Consider the following 22,130-nt stretch of genomic DNA (forward strand, 5'->3'; position numbering starts at 1 on the left):
ATCCTAAACTTGATAGGAATGACTGGAGCCAAGAATGCGCGATAATACCGATTTTGAAAGAGTGGATTGCAGCCAAACCAGGAGCAGCAATTCGATCATAGCCAGGGTTGACGCGATCAGCCAAACCTCCTAGGCTTCATAGCCAGGGTTGACGCGATCAGCAATTTGATCATCCTCTGAGGTAACAAGGAGGAACAACTGGATTGACGACAAAACGTTGCAACCTATGTGATTTAATAACTGGTTCAACATGTATGCCAGTGAAGATAACTGGAATCATCAAGTTTTTCGGCAATGGAGTTGGGAAACCACTGAAACTGAATTCGAAGGAGCGGAAGCCAGAACGCAGGACTCTGGACCTTGCGAAGGAACCATGATTACGTAAAAATGGCTCTAGATACCAGGTTGAACAAACTAAGAGAGAGAAAAGAGAGAAAACTGAACAAAAGTGAAACTGATTTTTATTGATCAGAAAAGTTAGTTGCAGTTAGTTACATACAGAGGTACATAGACCTGTGTCCTGTTAACATAACAGAAAACATATTCTAACTAACTCTAACAAAAACTAACAGAATATAGCCTTGTATCCTAATGTGGTGCAGTTAGTCAAAGCTCACTGCCCTTATCATCATACTACAGCTGTTTAACACTAGATGGGTGCTGTTAGCAAAAGCTAACAGCTCTTACAATTAGATTACAAAACTGTTTTCACAATTGTACAATTACATACTCCAATAGTTTATAAATGTGGACTGGGCTGAATCCATTACTGACCAAAGGTCAACATTTGGCTATTGTACTTTTGGTTTGGTAAATTTGGTTACTTGGAGAAGCAAAAAAAGAAAAAAAAATGATGTGGCAAGTAGTGCAGAGGTTAAATGTAGGGCAATGGCACAAGGAGTCTGTGAAAGTTTATGGCTAAAAAAAATAATACAAGAGTTGCAACTTCCTATGACTCCACATGAAGTTGTACTATGATAACAAGGCTAAAATTAATATTTCCCAGAACCCAGTTAAACATGACCAGACCAAGCATGTAGAAATTGATAGACATTTTATAAAAGAGAAGGTGAATGTAGGCCTAATTTGCATGCCATTTGTTCCTACTTCACAGCAAGTGACAAACATTCTTAAAAAAGGATTCAGACCTAATTTTGATTTCTTTATAAGCAAGTTGTGCATGTAGGACATCTATGCACCAACTTGAGGGGGTATTGACAGTTGTATGTGTTTTACTTTAAATTTAAAGTTCAAATAAGAATTCTAGAAGATTTAAGTAGGTAAGATTAAGATCAAATTATTCAGTTCTGATTTGATTTTATTCTCCTTTATTCTAGAATATTTAGTTTGTTAAAATCAATCAAGATTAGATTATTCAAATTTGATTTGATTTGATTTGATTCTCCTTTATTTCTCCCTATCTTCTCATTATATTTTTTTTGTAAACAGGGTGGTAGAGTCTCTCCTAGCCTCCTCTGCCTATATAATTCTCTTGTAATTTTGATTAATGTACAAAAATAAAGATAATTTTCTTCTCCTAAAATTACAGATACCAATCTCTATGAATTTGAAAAGTCAAAGAATATAAAATTATTAGACATAATTGGACTTATGTTTTATAGTTAATTACTTTATAGATATGAATCTAACTACATATTTTGATTGTCATGTTTTATAATCAGGATATGACATAACACTTTTATTTAACTAAGCATGGGTACTAGACTACTGGGTCTAGGTAAGTGTATCTACGTATTAACAAGATACAGAGACGGGCACTAAATTTTCTATCCACGCAGGATTGGGGACTAGTTTTTTTTATAAAATGTGAGGATGGGGACAAATACTATAGTACCCTACCCAAACCCTAACCATTGTAGTTGAGGATGGGTACTAAATTAGTGTTCTTTAATGAAAGAAGAAAAGAACATAGAAGTTAAAATTATTCTAGTAAAGATAACTCACCAGGAGTTGATGAATCTGCTGGCAGAACTAGTTGTAACGTATGGTCCATGGAAACTGCAACAAAACTAATGCTTTGTGCCCAATGAAGCAAACCCCTAGAATTGTCAACCATAGAATGTCCACCCATAAGCTGCTTTCTTGCAGTAGGTTGCCCTAAACTGCCTTTCATAAAACTAGTGGATTTAGTATGAGGGCTGTACAAAGGACTAGGTGAGGAAGGAAGAGTTCTTTCGGGGATCAAACTCATATCTGATTGTTGCAAAGAAGAACCATTACTAGTTGCAGACATCCCATCAGACATAGATTTCCGCAATTGCAGAGGCCATCTCTTCATCTCAGATACACCAACTGAATAAATGGCTTTCTGCCACTCTGTTTGAATAAAATGCCAAAGTAAGAAAGCATGTATAGATGCAGACATAAGGAGCAAATGTACACCAACTAGCTTCTCAACTTAAAGTGTTGTAAATATAAAGCCAATTTACTTTTGATGTATGTTTTGATGTATGTAAATATGCCAACAACCGACCATGAACCTTTGTGTGTATAACTTTAAGGTTGGAACAGTTTGAATATGGTCTAAACCCACATGTTCAAAATTCAAATAAATCTGGGACTACACCTCAAACTTCTGGCAAAATTCATCATTATCAACAAGAAATAAAGTTCATTTTGATAAACTAAACGGTGAATGGAATCATATATAGATAATAAAATGCAAGAATCAGTTCTAACTTACATGTCACAGGCTAAAACAACAACAACAATAATAGTAATAATAAGAGAAAATTACATTGACACCCCCTATGGTTTCTTCAAGATGAAAATGATACCTTACCTTTTTAACCCCTACAATAACCCCCTTAATTGTTTGAAATACATTGTAGTGACATGCCCTGTTTCTCAATAAATGCATTGCATGTGTACCCCTCTAAGGGGGGTCACTGTGAACGTTAAAAAGGCAGAGGTATTGTGTGCAATTTGAAGAAGCCACATGGGGTGTCAATGTAATTTTCTCTAATAATAATAATTAGTTATAACATGACAGAGGAGATAATGAATTTTCTAATTTCTTTTATTCTTGAATTTTCTGACATGAAATCACTTGATAATTTGATGAAATAAATTAGAGAATTAAAAGTGACTGTGCTTTTAATCCAAAATATTTTGTGTGAATGTACTAAAACAAATGGAGCCAGCTAAATTGCATTATTACAAGTAAGATGCTCACTTGTTCTGTGAGATATTGCTTCACACAATTCAGAAGGAAGCTTTTGCACACCACTGCTACATTTACACATTACAGATTGGCAATAACTGAACTTATCGAAACCTACACTGGACCCACCCAAATTTCAATGGAACTGGTTTTAAACTTCACGATTTTTTTAAGAAGTCCTGTGGTGTATAATATATTAGAATTTGAAAAAATGACCCACCAACCACTTCATAACCATGCAAATAACATCACCATTGGGTACTATGCAATAATTCTCACTCAACAGTCTCAACTGACACCGGTATCAGTATAGGTATGGCCAATATCAGGGAATTTATGAACACTTTTTTTTTTGCTCAGCAAAAATAAATATGTATTAGATAGATGAAATAGTACCAGAGGGAATTTATGCACACATGTATGCAACAATGTGTGAATTGGTCATTATCTTTAGGACTGTAGAAGTGTTTTTCAATTAACTTCCAGAAAATTACACCGTATGTCCTAGCCAATGTCATCAGCCATGCCATTTTACATGAGGGGATGTACCATGCCCCAAAACTGATTTATATATCATATATCTCACAAGAGAGAGGCAGAGACAGACTTACCAAGGTACTCGAGCTCATAAAAACCTCCAATGCGTGCTATCACAAAATCTCGAGGCTTTGCAAGGCCAGGATCACAAGATTGAAGTATCAGACAACCTTGCTGAAGAATTTGAACAAATAGGCACTGCAGACCCTTTGTATCCTGCCTGCTGCTTATTCCACCAAAGGGGAAAATATTGCAGTCCAGTAATTCTCCCCTTGAGTCTGTCCAGATGCATACGAGCCAACGCCAGTCTTCAGTCCATCCATAGCAACAATGTAGGCTTGGAGGAGTCTCCGGATCGGACCCAGATCCATCAGTGCTTGAAGCAGACTCCGCATTTCCAGCTGTACTTGTACTCTGTGCATAGTTACCACTACTGTCATCTGCCAATGCCTTGGAAGATTCTGAAGTGGGACTACCAATAACTGAAATACCATTTTCAAGAGAACCTGGTTCTGCGAGAATAAAAAGGGGTTCAAACATGTAACGAATTTCATCATAAAGAAAATTATCTCCAGTTCTACTTGGATCACAGCTTAACCCCCCAGTCCTTGTTGGTTGCCAAGAATTATCCCAAGTACCAGGCCTCAAGCTAGCATCAATGTCACCCTCTCTTGGAAGAGAATGTCCTGCCATTCGAGGACCAACACAGTCTTTCCACATCCCAGAGATGAGAGAAGGCATTTGTGTCAAAACAGAATGAGATCTAGGAAATGCAGATTGAGCAAAATCACTAGAGATTCCACGTGAAATGCGACGAGCCTTGCTGTATACAGTAAAGGCAGTCTCTTTTAAAATGACAAGCTCACTAACAGATGGGCTTGTGACTCTGAAAATGGCATCCACTGTAACTATCTGCAAGACCAATTTTGGAATACTAAACCCAGAAAGCACAAGGATATTAGACGCTGAAGCTTCATCGACAGTGGTCAAGCCACTTAATGCCTTCACAACCTGGCTGTGCAAGCTAGATCTCCTCTCTCTATCTGACTGTTGGGCAACCGATCCAATGGCAACAGAAGATTCGATTACAGTTTGCAAAATTGCAGTGGGATCAGGAAATGGGCACACCACATAGATTACCTAAATGTAAGAAGGAAAAAATGAGATCAAAAGCATCAATGCACGTAGATCTACGATTTAAAAAAAAAAAGAGAAATATGCTTTGAGAAAACTATTTTCTTCTATGAACAGTGTCATGTCATTAATGCTTCAAACAACCAACTAGGCTGTTAAAGCCTCATCATAATTTGGTCTGATTAGCACTTAGGGAACAAAATAACCATTCAATCTACAAAATTGAGCCACTAAACAAGTCACTTACCAAGCATGAACTGTTACTTCCTTCGCCGGGGTTTGTAGAAAAGCAAGAGCCAATTTTCAAACCTCTAAGTGCCTTTGAAAGAGACTTGAGATAACTAGTCAGGTCCCAACCATTAGATAAAGATAAAAAATAATCACTTACTGAACCAACAAGAGATGCATTGCTGCTCTCAATCTTTATTGATTGGGGGCAATCAAGTAAAACAAAACCACAAGATGACAACTTTGCGGACTCTATCTCCATCTGATTCCCCAAGCCTTGAGGTGAATGAGTACCTAGCTTGCATGTCTCATACACTGAAAAGAATAAAAGCAAAATCAGACTAAAAGAACAAATCAATACATAATCCGAGTGAAGGGAAAAAAATTAGGTGAAACTTAAATCAGCAGTCACAATGCATAGCAATCTGGATGCATTCTGCTCTGCAACAGCAATCAGCTATTGTTGCATTCAAGTTCAACTAGTACAACACACAAGAAAGTCCAGAAACACAAAATGCTCTAAGCACCTCAAATAGCATCTACATCCATAAAAAAGATATGACTTTTCTTTCCTAAGAGACAGGATTTAGCTATGGTTTCTCCACATTTTCTTCCATCCTTTTTACTGTCAATAATACATGATAAATAAGTAGACATAAATACAAAAATTATCAAATCCATCATAAAGCATAATACGTTGCAAATATGCATTTTGTAATCATCATCAAATAGTCCTTATAAATTAATTGAAGCATAATTACCACTATTTACCTGTTCCTAGTTGTTGAAAAAAATCAGCAGCAGCAGAAGTAAGGGGATCAATGTCGGGACATACAACATGATAGGTAATCTGCAACCAACAATGCATATAATGATTTAAATGAAAGCAAGTTCTTAAGTTCATTACCCATCGGGTAATTAAGTCAGGCTATATGATAGACAAGGTTCCATTAGTAACAGCAGCCATAAGTGATAATGAACTTACAGGTTTCTGTAGAGCATAGGGCTCTAGAGGAGCCTTCTCCCAGTGCTGCAAAGAGTTTGCTGATGTCTTGAGCCAATCATCCTGATACCTATTGGGCATGTTTTGCATGAGTGGTTAACTAAATACCAAACTTTACAGTACCAGATGCCTGCTGTGCTAGCATTCTTATCATATTCAATATATGATGGACAATATACCAGCAAATAAGCAAGTGATTAATCTATTGGGTTATTTTTAGCACCCTGATATTGTTTATGGCTGAATTCCATGAGAATCAAATCGTAGTGTGTATTTTTATACATAAATAAATACAAACATATCCCATTTTTATATTACTGCTCAATCTACTAACTAAGACTATTCTATATATAGTATTTTAAGTGTTCAATTCCTGAAAATTAATGACATTCAACTATATTCAACATATGCTATAATGCCGAGCTGAGCTTGCACTTTTACTAAACAAGCATAAGCTTTTAAGAAGGACGGATAACTTGAATAAGTTCTGAATTTCATATATAATTATAATAGTGTTTTAGTGTGTAATGTTGTGTGTCAATGTTGACCACACCTCATGCTATTTATAATATAGAAAAGAAAATCAGTATTGATTACAAGATCAATCAATTTCTGATTAATAGGAAATAGATATCAGGAATACTATCAAAACATAATCTCACACTCCCCCTCAAGTTGGAGCATATGTGTGATATGAACCAAGCTTGTTACAAATGTGGTAAACCCAATAGAAAAGAAGGCCTGCTGTGACGATGGAGACCAGTGTGATGCTCCCTGGAGATGCGTCACGCGTTATGTGCGTGAACTTCACATGCCAGGGCCCTGCGTGGGGCTGCATGCAGTGGTGTTTTGAGTTGGCTGCGCACGTGGACGGCGTGGCAATCTTCCGTGATGGCAACAGGTACTGTTCACTGGTGAAAAAAGCAAAAAGATCCCCCTAGGATGCCTTGAGGTGGAGGGAGAGAAGATCAGTGTGACACTAGCCGGAGATGCGTCACGTGTTATGTGCGTGAAGTTCATGGACCAGGACCCTGCATGGGTTCGTGTGCAGCAGAGTTTTGCTTGCCAGAGGGGGGCGATTCCGTGAGTGTGGTTGCGCTGGAGAAAGAAGACTCAGCAATGGTGAACGGAAGCTCACAGCGCTTCATGTTACTGTTCATGCAAACAGAAAAACGCATGCTGAAAGAAAGAAAAGAAAATTGTTTGGCATGTGATAGCGGTTGCTGGAGAAGCATTGGAAAAGGAGAAAGGGTCGCTGGAAGATATGCAGCGAGCAGAAAGGTTCATTGGGGGCAATAGGTCCTCGGTGGAGAACCACTTTCGTTATTCCTCTGTTAAGAATAACCTAGCTCTAATACCATATTACAGTATATAGAAGGTACATGTAAGCAGACTTATGCCCCACAAGCAGAGAGGCTGTTTCCAGGACTTCAATGCATGAACTCTAGGTCATAAAACTAATGTTTTTAAACCCGGACCGGTCATTGAACCAGTCAAGACACTGATTAAAGCTTCAATGGTTTAGCCATAGTTGAATCGTGGTTGAACCAGTTATGTTATTAAATAATATTTTTAAATTTACAAGAAAATATATTAACTGATAATATAGACTTGATAACATTAAAATTATTCATAGGATTATTATTTAATTTTTCCTAGCCAAACATCAAATACATTAATTTTTTTTCAAAATAATAATCTACGATAATAATTACTTTAAGGGAAAAGTACTAGTATATATTTAGGATTAATATAGGATAATTTAAAATAAAAAATATTAATTTATAAAAATTAATTATATGAAGTGAAATGCAATAGTAAAAAGCAGATGATAGGCAACAAGTGTGTGTTGGTAAGTTTCAATGTGCCTCATGAGTTGCAATGCTCATTGAGTCTTTCACCCTTTGTCTTTTATTCAGTAGAGTATTGAGCTTTTATTAGAAATTCAAGATACATGAATGGTGTCTTTTCTTCTTCCTCTATCAAAGCCACAATTCTAACCCACCACCAGCAGATGATGCCAAGAGGTGCCATTTGCAGCCACCATTTCGTTTTGCGCCATTGCAAGCCCACCAGAGTTCTTCCATAGTCGCACTACTCTGCTTGCCTCTCGTTTTTACACTAGTCCTTCCTTCTCTATACATCATCTTTTTCCGCTTCATTTTTTATCTTCTCGTTTTTTTGGTTTGTTTCCAGAAACCCGTTCAGCCCATAGAACCGTCAGTTTTCACTGGTTTGGCCAGTTTTTAGTAGCTCTGGTTATATGGGTGTATTGGACCAGACACCAGGCAGGTTTTCTGGTTGAACCAGCCAATCCGGTCTGGTTTTGATAACATTGCATAAAGCAGCAACCCTACCATCTTACCTGATTTGCCTTATGTGAGTGTTCACGCATTGAACTCTAGGTAACAATACAACAACGCAATCTGATATCCTGTAATTTGGGACAAAATTACCCACTAAAAGGATTTGGATCCAGGTATTTACCTGAAAAAGCTTTGAAGCTATTAGAGTATGCTGTTAGTCAACTGTGAAAACAGTTCTATAAACTAATTGTAAGGGCTGTTAGCTTTTGCTAACAGCACCCATCTTAGAGTTGGTTAGGTTCTGTTAGTTAGTTACAATAACAGAACAGAGGTATATATATACCTCTTTTATTAATTAACTTTTGATAATCAATAAAATTATCCTTTATGTTCAACAAGTTTTCTCTTCCTTCTCTCTCTCAGTTTATTCAACATGGTATCTAGAGCCATTTTTTTGAATTCCTAGTTCCTTTACAAGGTCCAATGTTCTGTGTTCATGGCTTCTGCTCCTTCCAGTTCAATTCCCCAATCATTTCCCAACTCTGTGGCTGAAAAACTTGATAATTCCAACTATCTTCACAGGCGTCAACATGTTGAACCAGTTATTAAGTCACACAGATTGCAACGTTTCGTGGTTAATCCGATTATTCCTCCTCGTTATCTCACAGAAGATGATCGTGTTACTAATCATATCAACCCTGATTATGAAGCCTGGGAAGTCCAAGATCAAACACTCTTGGTATGGTTGCAGTCAACTCTTCCTAAATCAGTGTTGTTGCGTGTTCTTGGTTCAGATCATTCCTATTAGGTTTGGGATAAAATTCATGAGCATTTTAGCCTTCACACGAAAACTTGAGCACGACAACTTCGCACTGCCATGAGAGTAGTTACTCTTGACGGCAAAACAACTGAGTACTTGCGAAAAATCAAAGGGTTTGTGGATGAACTTGCTGGTGTTGGTGTCCCTGTTCGTCATGAGGAATACGTTGACACGCTGCTTGAAGGACTATCGTCAGATTACACGTCGGTGGTTTCTGTTATCGAAAGCAAAAAGCGAACTCTGTCCATCGCAGAGATTGAAGCGTTGCTCTATGGACATGAAACTCAACTCATGCGCTACAATCAAACCTGTTACTATTCAGATCATCCTTACTTTGGCTTTGTCTATGGGTGGAAATTATTTCAACTTGATATAAATAATGCTTTTCTGAATGGGTCACTTGAAGAAACTGTTTTCATGACTCAGCCTCCTGGTTTTGAAGTTACAGATAAGTTATTGGTATGCAAACTCAACAAAGCCATTTATGGCTTAATACAGGCTCCAAGGCAATGGTTTGACAGGATAAAATCTACTTTACTGCAATTTGGTTTTATTGGAAGCAAAAGTGATTCATCATTATTCATTTTTTGCCAACAGATGCATGTTGTTTATCTCCTGGTCTATGTGGATGATATCATTCTAACAGGTAGTTCACCTTCACAAATACAGCAGATTACATGCAAGTTAAACCCTTCTTTTTCGCTCAAGCAGCTTGATCATCTAGATTATTTCCTGGGTCTGGAAATCAAGTATCTACCCAACAGTTCTATCCTTATGACTCAGACCAAATACATTAGAGATTTACTTCACAAGACTAACATGGATGAAGCTCACTCTCTCTTCTCTAATGGTATCCAACTACAAGTTCTCTCGACATAGTGCTAATGCTTTTCATGATCCAACCTTATACAGGTCTATAGTTGGTTTGGTGCATTACAGTATGCTACCCTTACTAGACCTGAGATAAGTTTTGCTGTCAACAAAGTTTTCCAATTTATGGTTGCTCCTTTGGATTCTCACTGGACAGTGGTAAAAAGGATATTAAGGTATCTGAAGGGCACTTTGTTTCATGGTTTGCTTCTTCAACCTACATCTGTTACAAAACCCTTAGTTATTCGAGCTTTTTGTGATGCTGACAGGGCATCAGATGTGGATGACGAGCGCTCTACCTCAGGGACTGCTATTTTTGTTGGTACAAACTTAATCTCTTGGTGGTCTCGAAAGCAGAAAGTTACTGCCAGGTCTAGTACAGAAGCTGAGTATCGTATCGCAGTATAACTCAGACTTCCACTGAATTAACTTGGATTCATACTATGCTAACAGAATTGCAAATTTCATTCACTACTCCTGTTATTTTTTGTGATAATCAGAGTGCAGTTTCTATTGCACACAATCTAGTTTTTCACAGCCGTACCAAACACATGGAAATTGATGTCTTTTTTGTAGGAGAGAAGATTTTCGCCAAGCAGCTTACTATTGTCCATGTTCCATCTCTAGATCAGTGGACTAATATTCTCACCCAGCCTCTTTCTGCATCACGATTTGAAGTTCTTCAAGGAAAACTCAATGTGAAGAGTGTTTCTCCTGAAAACTCTTCCCCTTGAGTTTGAGAGAGGGTATTAGAGTATGTTGTTAGTCAACTGTGAAAACAGTTCTGTAAACTAATTGTAAGGGCTGCTAGCTTTTGCTGACAGCACCTATCTTAGAGTTGGTTAGAATCAGTTAGAGTTGGTTAGGTTCAGTTAGTTAGTTACAATTTGTTACAATAACAGAACAGAGGTCTATATATACCTCTTTTATAAACTTCTGTAATTAACTTTTGATAATCAATAAAATTAGCCTTTATGTTCAACAAGTTTTCTCTTCCTTCTCTCTCAGTTTATTCAACAGATGCAAATCTAATTACTTTAATACCCATCTTGCCTCAGCCACATGTTATTTGATATATAAATTTGAAATTAAAAAATATTATACAATTAACACAAATTAGTTGGTGACTTATCAGTCTCCACACACTGTATTCTCATTTCAAAACTTTGTCCTAACTCTTGTCATCTAATGTCTTTGTGGCTTCATCTTCATCTAGTTAAGATTAGTCAGCTGTTCCCCAATCCAACCAATCATAGAAATAGAATTTTAGTTTAATATTAAACAGCAGTTTTGTTTTACTAGATTTAGTTGATTATAAAAAATAAGGTACATTAAAAAGAAAACATATTTCATTTAACTAAAATGCATGTCATAGAAGCAAGTATATAGGTAGATATAAGACATGGGGATGGACACTGAAGTTGCTATCCGATCAAATATGAGTGCAGGAAAAAGTTCTTTTAAAAGTTGGTTGGGAATAGATACTATAGTATCATATCCAAACCCTACCCATCGTTATCGATGCCTAACTCTTTTCACTTGGTCATTCTCCGTTAGTTTATTTGTATGAGCCATGCTTATGCAATGCATGTTCAAATTAAGCTTAATCCCGAGCACCATTTATTTATCTTGTAATAAGAACAACCCTATGCAGCATCATAATCATCTAAACCACCCAACCCAATGCACTCAAATACTATGAAAAGCCTTGCACCATAAGGCAATTATGTATTCAAACTTACTTTTCTATAAACATAAATGACAACAAGTGTACATACCCTACAAGTATAGAAGGAAATGGAAGAGCAATGAGAGTAGGTTTTAGCCGGGAACATGATAGCTGCTCTAACTCTGTACTGCATAAATCCTGGCCAGATCTCCTTTGAGAAGTCTCATCCACCTTATCCATCAAGTTGGAAACTGCAATAGCAATCAAATTGTATTACAGTATTAGTATAATTAGTAGTAGTATAATAATGAACAAGAAACCTCCACTAATGTCGACACAAACTTCTACCCTTAATACTGGAAGATCCACCAACAGATGATTGGGATGGACTCATTGGTTCTGAAGAATCCCTACATTCATTAATGCTGGATTCAGCAGAAACTCCATCAACTATGCTTCCAGTATCAACCAATTGATTGCGTCCTTTGCACCAATCAGTTACAGATAATGGCCCTTCCAAATTGGAAAAAGCAGATTTCAAAGCCGTTTTTATGTCAGACTGCAGCAAACTAATGACAGTGGATGCATCAACCTGAGAATTCAAAATACTGGAATATAAGTATAAAAAATGGAACAGAAACCAAGCAACAATACCATTGACTATTATCTAATATCGTAAAGCCCTAAAATAAGCAACCCCATGAGATAACCAATAATAGTAAGTAGTAACTAGTAAGTGGGAGGGGACTGTGACAAAGAATTCATAACATCCCATCACAAATCATTAGACAGATTTCTAATTTGATAAACTACAACAAAGCCTCTCACCAGTTGTCAATTAACATAGTCAATCTAAGAGGCTGGTGTTAGGCAGTCAACAAAAATTGTAAAATATCGTCAAATCCTTATGACATAGACAGACGAGCTGATTAATGACTAAACAACTCAATAAATCAGAATATTGAGAATATTACATGGAGTCAATATAAGCATAGAACAGAAAATCGAAGGTGATATCTTACACAAGGGGATCAGCATCTTATCTTGTTGGAAATAGGAGCATTTAATGATTATTATTTTCCTAGCTTATATTTCACCTTAGCACTTTCTTTTTGATGTTATATTCATAAACTGAGATGAGAGACAGGTAGAGCGAGAAACAGAGAGAGAGAGTGGGGGGAGGGGGGTGAGAGAAACAGAGAGTGGGTGACTGTAGGATCCCAACGGTACCCCAACAGAGATGGGTATGGCCAGCAGCGCATAATTAGGAGAAACTGGAGGGATGCATCTGACTAAACTCATTCTATTTCACAAGATTTCCTGAAGATATGAATGAAACCGAGTTGTGGTACATGTTTAAAAAATGGGGGGACGTTCGAGAGGTATTCATCGCAAGAAATCGTAATAAGTGGGAAAGAGATATGGCTTTGTTAGATTTAAGGGGGTGAAGGATGTCACGACGTTGGAGAGAAAGCTGGACAACCTGGTAGTAAGAGGATTAAAGATGCATGGCAGAGAGAGGATGGTACGCGGAGAAGACAGTAGAGAACGACAACAGGAAAAGTCAAAACCACCACAACAAGAAACTAGCCCCAGGGAGGAATCAAACAGTTTTGAGTTCAGCCGGACCTGTATCTCACTCATCGGTGCAGATGAACATACCTGCGGACGAAAAGACATGGCTAAATAGGACATGGGTGGGAAGACTGAGGAACCTCACACTGTTTGACAGGATAGAAGACGGCCTTATGTGGACTGGGTAAGACGACATCACACCGAAATATATCGGAGATGATATGGTATTGCTAATGGGCCTTACAGAGACCAAAGCTGCACAAATGACGGAGGAAGTAAATGAACAACATTCGGCATTATTCTATTCGTTGGAAAAGTGGACCCCTCAATTGAGGACTGGGCACCGTCTGGTCTGGCTCTTATGTTGGGGTATACCATTGCATGCCTGGGACATGGAGCACATTAAACAGATTGCAACAGCGGTCAGAGAAGTGGTGGAGGTGGATGATGACATGGACGAACTCCACAGGCTGGATAGGAGGCGGATACTAGTTAAGACACCACAACCACCATTAATCCAACATAAGGTCTCAGTATGGATTAACAGAGTAGAGTACACCGTGCACATGGTTGAAGAAACTTATTATAACCAGGATAGATGCAAATGTTGGGGGAGAAGATTTATAGGATCATCGAAGGAAATACGCTCCGTCGACAGTGACAATGAAGCAGGAACACAAATGACGAATGGAGACGTGATGTCTGATACTTAACTGCCACCGGAGGATGCTCGGCCAAGTGCAACGGGAGGCGAGAAAGATCAAGTAGTCACGGTGACACAACGGACCGAAGGACAATACCAGCCTGTCAACCCACAGGTCAGTAACCAGAGGTCACTGTCGACAACACGTGAGTTGGCCATACCAGAAACCTGGAATGTTCAAAGAGAAACTGACCGAAGCAACCTTAGGCCTGACAAAAGTAAAATATTACAGGCACAAGGGACTGCTGATGAGTCAAATCGCACCCCTAGCAGCCATTTACGGAAAGAGGATAAAACAAATGGAGACAAGATGGAGAAGGAATTGCTTAAGGAGGTAGGAAAGGTAGTAGCTGTAATTTCGGAAAAGGAACTTTTAATGGAATCAGAAAATTGCAAGGTTAGTGGGAATGAGGCGGACCTAGTGATGTTAGCAAATTTTGAATTAGAGGCCACAACTCCATGCGTTGTCTTACAAAATGTGGAGGATGGTGGGCCCTCAATGGGCCTCTCAAAAGATTACCTACGTGACAAACCAGGGGGTGCAGAAAGAAATACCCATTGTGAACAAATAGGCCCAAGGCACATGGGAAAGGTGTACTCAAGAAGTTGAGGGTGTAGAAAGAAACTGGACCAAGAGCACACTGCTGGGTTGTTAAGAAAAACAGATAATAACGCCCAGAACAAAGTCAGTAGTGTTATTGAGAACCAGGAGAACTTCTCACCAGGAACCAGAGGCAGTGGGTCGGAAGAAGTGGCAGAGACAACAGCACCAGTCGAAGCACAGCTTAAAACTCAGACTCCTTTGCAAAAAGATAGCCACCAGACATGTGCTCAAATAAGGGAAGCCTCAGCACAATGGAAGATGGCACAAAACCTAGGAGTTACATGCGAGGAAGGAGATGCAACAGTGGTCACAAAATTTATGAAGATGGAGGTGACGGATAAGGAGGAGGCCAACAAGTTGGGTAACAGGAGGCCTGGATAATGAAGATTATTACATACAACATAAGGGGGCTAGGGAGGGGAGTGAAATGGGCTGCAATCAGAAGAATGATTAGAAAGGAGAGAGCAGACATGCTGTGTTTACAAGAAACTAAGAAGGAACACTTAGATAATTATATTTGCCATGCCTTATGGGGAGATACAAATGTCAAATGGAAAATGCAACCTGTCATCAGTAGAGCAGGAGGCCTGCTATGCTTGTGGAATGAAAGCTCTTTCAGATTGGACAGGAAGGTGTGTGGGCAAGGATTCATCTACCTAGAGGGAATATGGGTCCCGGACGGGCAAAGGATGGTTATAGTCAACATATATGTGCCATGTGACATGATTCAGAAGGGGAATTTGTGGGACCAAATCACTCAACTGAAAGCTTTAAACCCAGGCGTGTTGTGGTGTATACTTGGTGATTTTAACAGCATTCGAACAGCAGAGGAGAGAGTAGGGATGAGCCAACGAAGGGTAAATGATACCACCATGGATGATTTTAATGAATGGATAGAGGACATTCGGGTTGAAGATGTGCCTTGTGTAGGGAGAAAATTCACCTGGTATTAAGCCAAACGGAACATCAAAAAGCAGACTGGACAGATTTCTTGTCACTGCTGATTGGTTGCAGAAATGGCAAGGCTCGACACAGTTTATCCTGGAAAGAAATTTCTCGGATCATTGCCCAGTTATGCTGAAATCAGAAATTGCTGATTGGGGACCATGCCCTTTTCAGATTTTAAATTGCTGGTTCCATGATAAATCTTTTCGAAGGGTGGTTCAAGAATCTTGGTCGAACAATCAGGTAAGGGGATGGGGGGGGGGGGGGGGGGGGTTTGTTCTCAGAGAAAAAATAAAAGGAATTAAGGCTACCCTGAGAGCATAGAATAAGGATCATTTCGGAGACCCCCGGCAGAAGTTAGTAACTATTGAGAAGGAGCTAAATAAATTAGAAGCTGAAGGTGATGTAAGACAGCTATCTACCCAAGAATTAACGTGTAGGAAAAAACTTCAGGAGGAGTTGTGGTCAGCAGCCCAATCTCACGAGTCCTTGTTGAGGCAGAAAGCAAGGTCACGATGGATCAAAGAGGGGGACTTTAATTCCAAGTTTTTTCACAGATTTGCAAACTCAAAATGCAGATCCAGCACCTTGAGAGGAGTGGTTGTAAATGATGTATGGGTTGATGAACCTGGAAGGGTGAAGGAGGAGACATACGTGTTTTTCAAGAACAGATTTCAGGAGGTTGAATGGGTGAGACCCAAACTAGACGGGTCAGATTTAAAGAAATTGGACAGCAGCATAACGTCAGATTGTCGGGGCCATTCACTGAAAAAGAAATTAAGGACACGGTTTGGGAGTGATAAGACTCCTGGCCCAGATGGCCTAAATTTCATATTCATTAAGGAATTCTAGGAAGTTATCAAGGTTGACGTGCTTCGATTCATGGACGAGTTCTATGCTCATAGATCTTTCTCGAAAGGGTGTAACACATCCTTCATAACCCTTGTCCCTAAGATCAAGGACCCACAGAACCTACATGAATACAGGCCTATTTCTTTTATAGGTTGCATATACAAAACGGTGGCCAAGGTGTTAGCAAGGAGGTTGAAGGGGGTGATGCCACTATTAATAGATGAGACGTAATCAGCATTCATAGAGGGTAGGCACCTGCTGCACAACACTATCACTGCGAATGAAGTGATCCATGAAGCAAAGACAAAGAACAAGTCGTGTCTGGTCTTCAAAGTAGATTACGAAAAAGCTTATGATTCAGTATCTTGGGAGTTTTTATTGTATATGTTGAAGAGGATGGGGTTTTGTGGAAAATGGGTATCTTGGATCAAAGGCTGTCTAAAGTCTGCTTCTATATCCATATTGGTTAACAGTAGTCCTACATCTAAGTTCATTCCCCAAAGAGGCCTAAGACAAGGAGACCCTCTAGCTCCGTTCTTGTTTAACATTGTTGTGGAAGGACTAAATGGACTAGTGAAAGAAGCAATGGATAAAAACCTGTTTCTAGGTTTCAGTGTGGACAGAAACGAAGTCAAAGTCAGCATACTGCAGTATGCAGATGACACACTTTTCCTTGGGAAAACATCCATGGAAAAAGTGAAAGCCACCAAGGTGATCTTGAGAAGCTTTGAATTAGCCTTAGGCCTCAAAATTAACTTCTCAAAGAGTAGATTTGGGGTAATTGGGATGTCGGAGAGTTGGAAGGCGTCTGCTACCAGCTACCTAAACTGCAAGCTACTGGACATACCTTTTCAATACCTGGGTATTCTGATTGGGGCAAACCCAAGGGGCTCTGAATTGTGGGATCCTATTGTCAACAAATGTGAGAGGAAATTGGCGAAATGGAAACAAAAACTACTATCTTTTGGGGGAAGGGTAACACTCATAAAGGCTGTCCTAAACTCTATTCCTATATATTTCTTTTCCTTTTTCAGGGTTCCAAAAAGCATTCTGGATAAATTGGTGCGGTTGCAGCGGCGGTTTCTGTGGGGTGGAGGGGCAAAGCATAAGAAGATAGCGTGATGAAATGGGAGTCAGTATGTATACCAAAGGAGAAAGGAGGAATTGGAATTAGGGATCTTAGGAAGTTTAAATATGCTCTTCTTGAAAAGTGGAAACGGAGCCTTTTTCATAACCAAGGAGAATTGTGGACTAAAATACTAACTTCAAAATATGGTGATTGGTGTAACTTGGAGGGGGTATGTAGAGGCAGTAGAGTATCAGTTTGGTGGAAGGATATAAACAACATAGTTTTCGCTGGTGAGGATGGAAGATGTTTAGCTAAAGGCATACAATGGAAAGTGGGGTGCGGAGCAAAGGTCAAATTCTGGGAGGATGGATGGAAGGAGGATGGAGTATCACTTAAGCAGAAATACCCTACACTTTTCTCTATTTCGAAGCAGCAAAATCAGGTCATTCAGCGAATGGGCAACTTCTTAGATGAAGGTTGGGAGTGGGATTTCAAATGGAGACGCTAACTTTGACAACAAGTTGGATATGGCTGTGAGGTTTCTAGAAGACCTAGAAGGTACCAGCATTCATCCGGAACAACAAGATAAGTGGATTTGGAAAGAGGATGTTTCAGGCTTATAACAGCCAGGAACGAGTATAGGTTGCTCATGTCAAATCAAATTAATGAAAATCAGGATGGTGCTTTTACAGAGCTGTGGAAGGTCAAGGTCCCTAGTAAAGTTGCCTTTTTTGCGTGGAGACTAATCAGGGATAGATTACCAACTAAAATCAATTTGCGCAAGAGGAATGTGGAAATACATGATCCTACATGCCCATTTTGCAAAAATAAAGAAGAGGATGCAACACATCTCTTTTTTAGTTGCAGCAAAATCATGCCGCTTTAGTGGGAATCATTATCATGGACAAATACCTCAACACCATTTCTAGAGAACCCGCATATGCAGTTCCTCCAGCATATGGTTGGGAATGGAAATGGCAATAGCTTTCAAAAATGGCAATGTTGGTGGATTTCCTTGACATGCAGTATCTGGCAGCATAGGAATAAGATTGTTTTTGAAGAGGAAAGGTTTAATGTCAGCAAGCTGTTGGAGGATGCCATATTTTTCTGCTGGACCTAGCTAAAAATCTGGTTAAAGGTTTTGACATGCCTTTTTATCACTGGTCCAGCAATATGAAGGAGGCTTTCATGGGATGAAGGGGAGATAACAATATTAGTAGGGGTAATGGTGAGATTAGCATATCGCCGGTACTATGGTTTCTTAATTCATGTTGTAAACTATGTATTAGGACACCATAGTCCTACCTAAACTGGCCACTCTGTAATCATTCAGTACAACTTGTACTGTTAGATATATAATACAATACTACTTTTGCTGATTAAAAAAATATATTATTTTCCTAGCTTAGTTACTGTGTTTAGATGAGTTCAATGTATGCAAGGATTATTTATTTATTTATTTATTATTATTATTATTATCCATGCAATAATTCTGCAAGAACACAAAATTTACATTTACATGTTTTCAACACACAAAATTTATTAGTAAATTCAGTGTATCTATTTATTGTCTATTTCATAACCTTAAATGACATGCAAATCCTTCCAAGAGTGAAAGGTGGTATATCCACACCAAATCAAGGATTCCAAATTAATTGTATCTTCCCTCTTTCGCCTGAATATTTCTACGCACCTCAACAAGGATAACTTCAAAACATCCATGCTATGTTAGAATTGTAGAAATTCATTTTACTTCTATCATCAAAGACCAAATCCTAAATCCATACCCATAAGGAAAGAGACAAATGATTCATAGATTTACAACATGCAGTAGAAGGAGCATTTAAAAACATTACAGCAAAAGCTTACATCAGCAGAAAGTGGATCCACTAACTCCAAGCCAGCAATGTCCAATGAATGAGAAGAGGCAAGACTTCCCCCACAGCCAGCATGGACCATGGAAGGCCCACAACAAAATCCACGCCTCCACTGTTCTTGCATTGCAAGCAAACCATAAGGACCATCACCACAATCCGCATCCAAGGCCAGATCAACAAAGGAAATAGCTTGTTGGACGAGTAATGCTATCCCATCAAGAAGCTCCTGAAGTGGTTTCCTTAGACCATAAGAAAGGATACCCTCTTCATTGAAAGAATTATGAGGAAAGGAAGGAACAACTTCCATGTTAGGTGAATTTGAAGGTTTTACAACTTTTGAAGCTCCTAATGTGCGCCAAACACCAACAGGGGCATTAAGGTGGCCATCAAGCATTCCACCATCAATATCACCTGCAATTCTAATTGGTATATTTTCTTTCTTCTTCACATCATACTTGCCAGATATGTTGTCTGTTGTCATACTTGGATCACTAGGAAGCTGATTCAAAAATGAAACCCCAGTTGACCTACTCAAACCAACAGGCATTAGGTTACCTGAAGATAAGAGAATATGGCGTAACCTGCACATGGAAGCTTGCAACGTAACACATGTGATATCAGTTGCTAATAAAGTTTTTGCAGATAGAAGGAAATGCTCTGCTTCATGTGTGCCTTCAGTTGTCTTCCTTATGGCAGATTTGACAATAGCATTAGAACCAATGTTTGAGAGTGGTGGTATCCCCTCAGATTTAGTTATGCTGTTATCATTACATGTGGCAGGATTTTTATCATTTTTTTCTTTCCTACTTTCCACAAAAGTATAGTAATATTTCGAGTGGAGACTCGTAGTACTAGCATCATATTTTCCAGAACCTGTTTTTGTGTTGGCAGACATTCCATTCTTCCCCTCTGATCCTTCAGTGCAAGGAGAAGTGGGTGGTGCTGCACCATATAAATAATTGTTTGAACTTGAATTTGAACTCTTTGCTTTTCGAGATTTTGGAAAATATGGGCTTCTGAATAATGTTGTGGACAACTCACAAGTAGGGGTATCAACAGCTCCAAATTCAGGAGCAAATGTCATCATTGCTTCAGCTTTCATAATATGATCAAACTCCCTCGTATACAACAGTTGAGTTTGATTGGTTGGACACAAAGACATGGAGTTATTCAAGTTATCTTGACTTTTGTTAAGACATTCCTCTATGGATGTTGAAGGAGGGGGGTTAAAGCTCTCAAAGGAAGGAAACCCAACAGGCAAAAGTATTTGACCTGGAACATCTATCACACCACCTGGACTGCTGTTGACATCTCCACAATCCGGGGCAGAAAGCATAAGTGCCTGAGATTCTGCAGTTCCTGGGGGCTTTGTCAGAAAATGACCACACAATAAGAAACCAATATACAAGAGACCAAGAAGCAGAGAGAAAAAAACAATATTAGAATAATAAAGAGGAAGAGCTTATAAATTTGAAGTATTCATGAGTTAAACAAAAAGATTCTGAGTAAATTTATAGAAATTATACAATCTATACAGTCAACCATATCTTATATCCAAATTTTAATTTGAAGAATCATCAAGAAATAAAATAATAAATGAAATAAAATTCATTATTTTACACACACACATAAGAAAGAAGAGACAAGGCATAAGAAATTACGAAACACCTTACACTCCCAAACAAAGAAAAGATAGAACAATCTAAACAACTTCATTAGTGCAATAAGGATCTTCAAACCCTCTTTATATTCAAGGAGGCCCATATTATGGTATAGTAAACAAACCAAAAAGTGTAGAGGGTAGTGTATGCATTTTATTTTTTTTGGAAGGCTGAAAATATATATATTATTAATAAAACAACCAGTACCAGTGGTACCAGAAAGTATAAATACAAAGCACCAAGGTGCTACCCTCCAAAAAGACCAACAACACAAGTCAGAAAACAGCCAGATCCAACCCCCAACTAGGCAACAAAATTGGGAATATTAGAGGACCAGTAGTGGAAGCTAGTACTAAACTTTTTATCCTTAGCCTTTAACCATGACCAAGCTAAGAAAATAGCATGATCCATAACTTTACAGGGATCAAAAGGTTTTCCTTGGAAAATAAAAAGATTCCTATGCTGCCATATAGAAGTAGTTAACGCAACCCACCACCCACATCTTGTACTGTAGTTCTTATTTGCCCCAAACCCCTCACAAAACTGATAAAAATGGTGAACCGGGTTAATGGAAAGGGGACCTACTACTCGAACCCAGCGCATAGATTCCCACCACAGGCCATTTGTCAGCTTACAGTTGAAAAACAAATGATAAACATCCTCCTGCACACAGCCACATAAGGAACAGGTGTCTTCCTGAGTAATAGCATTTCTTCTTAGAAGGTTGACCTTGGTAGGTAGTCTATTTTTAAGTAATCTCCAACAGAAGATCACAGCCCTAGGGGGAATATTCAGCTGCCATATAGTCTTAAAAATATTGCCATCAGAAACTACTGAAGTGGTGTTCAAGCATAAGCTATAAGCTGATCTAGTAGTATATTGACCATTAGATTCAGCCAACCATAGCATATTATCTTTCACCTGCCGTTGAATAGGAACAGAACTAATTTCCTCCATAAACTGCACAGCCAACTGGCTTTCATGATCAAAGAGATTCCTCCTCCACCTCATGTCCCACCTCCAGCTATTATTATTAAAATATCCCATTTGAGAAATATGGTCCTTTTGCTGTCTACTTATGAGGAAAAGCTGA

At 38.7% G+C, this 22,130-nt stretch overlaps 1 protein-coding gene across 2 annotated transcripts in view; it reads right to left on the reverse strand.

Moving 5' to 3' along the window:
• LOC114381894 (mediator of RNA polymerase II transcription subunit 13-like) overlaps positions 1 to 22,130 on the reverse strand; it is a 55,890-nt gene that overhangs the window by 6,609 nt on the left and 27,151 nt on the right. For both annotated transcript variants that reach the window (XM_028341119.1, XM_028341118.1), the window contains exons 14-21: positions 19,369 to 20,742; positions 12,100 to 12,343; positions 11,861 to 12,002; positions 6,069 to 6,156; positions 5,855 to 5,933; positions 5,103 to 5,398; positions 3,796 to 4,861; positions 1,966 to 2,337 (exon numbers count right to left, since the gene is read on the reverse strand). In XM_028341119.1, the coding sequence (XP_028196920.1) occupies positions 1,966 to 2,337; positions 3,796 to 4,861; positions 5,103 to 5,398; positions 5,855 to 5,933; positions 6,069 to 6,156; positions 11,861 to 12,002; positions 12,100 to 12,343; positions 19,369 to 20,742 (3,661 nt within the window). The remainder of the gene's footprint in view (positions 1 to 1,965; positions 2,338 to 3,795; positions 4,862 to 5,102; positions 5,399 to 5,854; positions 5,934 to 6,068; positions 6,157 to 11,860; positions 12,003 to 12,099; positions 12,344 to 19,368; positions 20,743 to 22,130) is intronic.

This window comes from Glycine soja, chromosome 13, assembly GCF_004193775.1.
Source record: "Glycine soja cultivar W05 chromosome 13, ASM419377v2, whole genome shotgun sequence".
NCBI lineage: Eukaryota > Viridiplantae > Streptophyta > Magnoliopsida > Fabales > Fabaceae > Glycine > Glycine soja.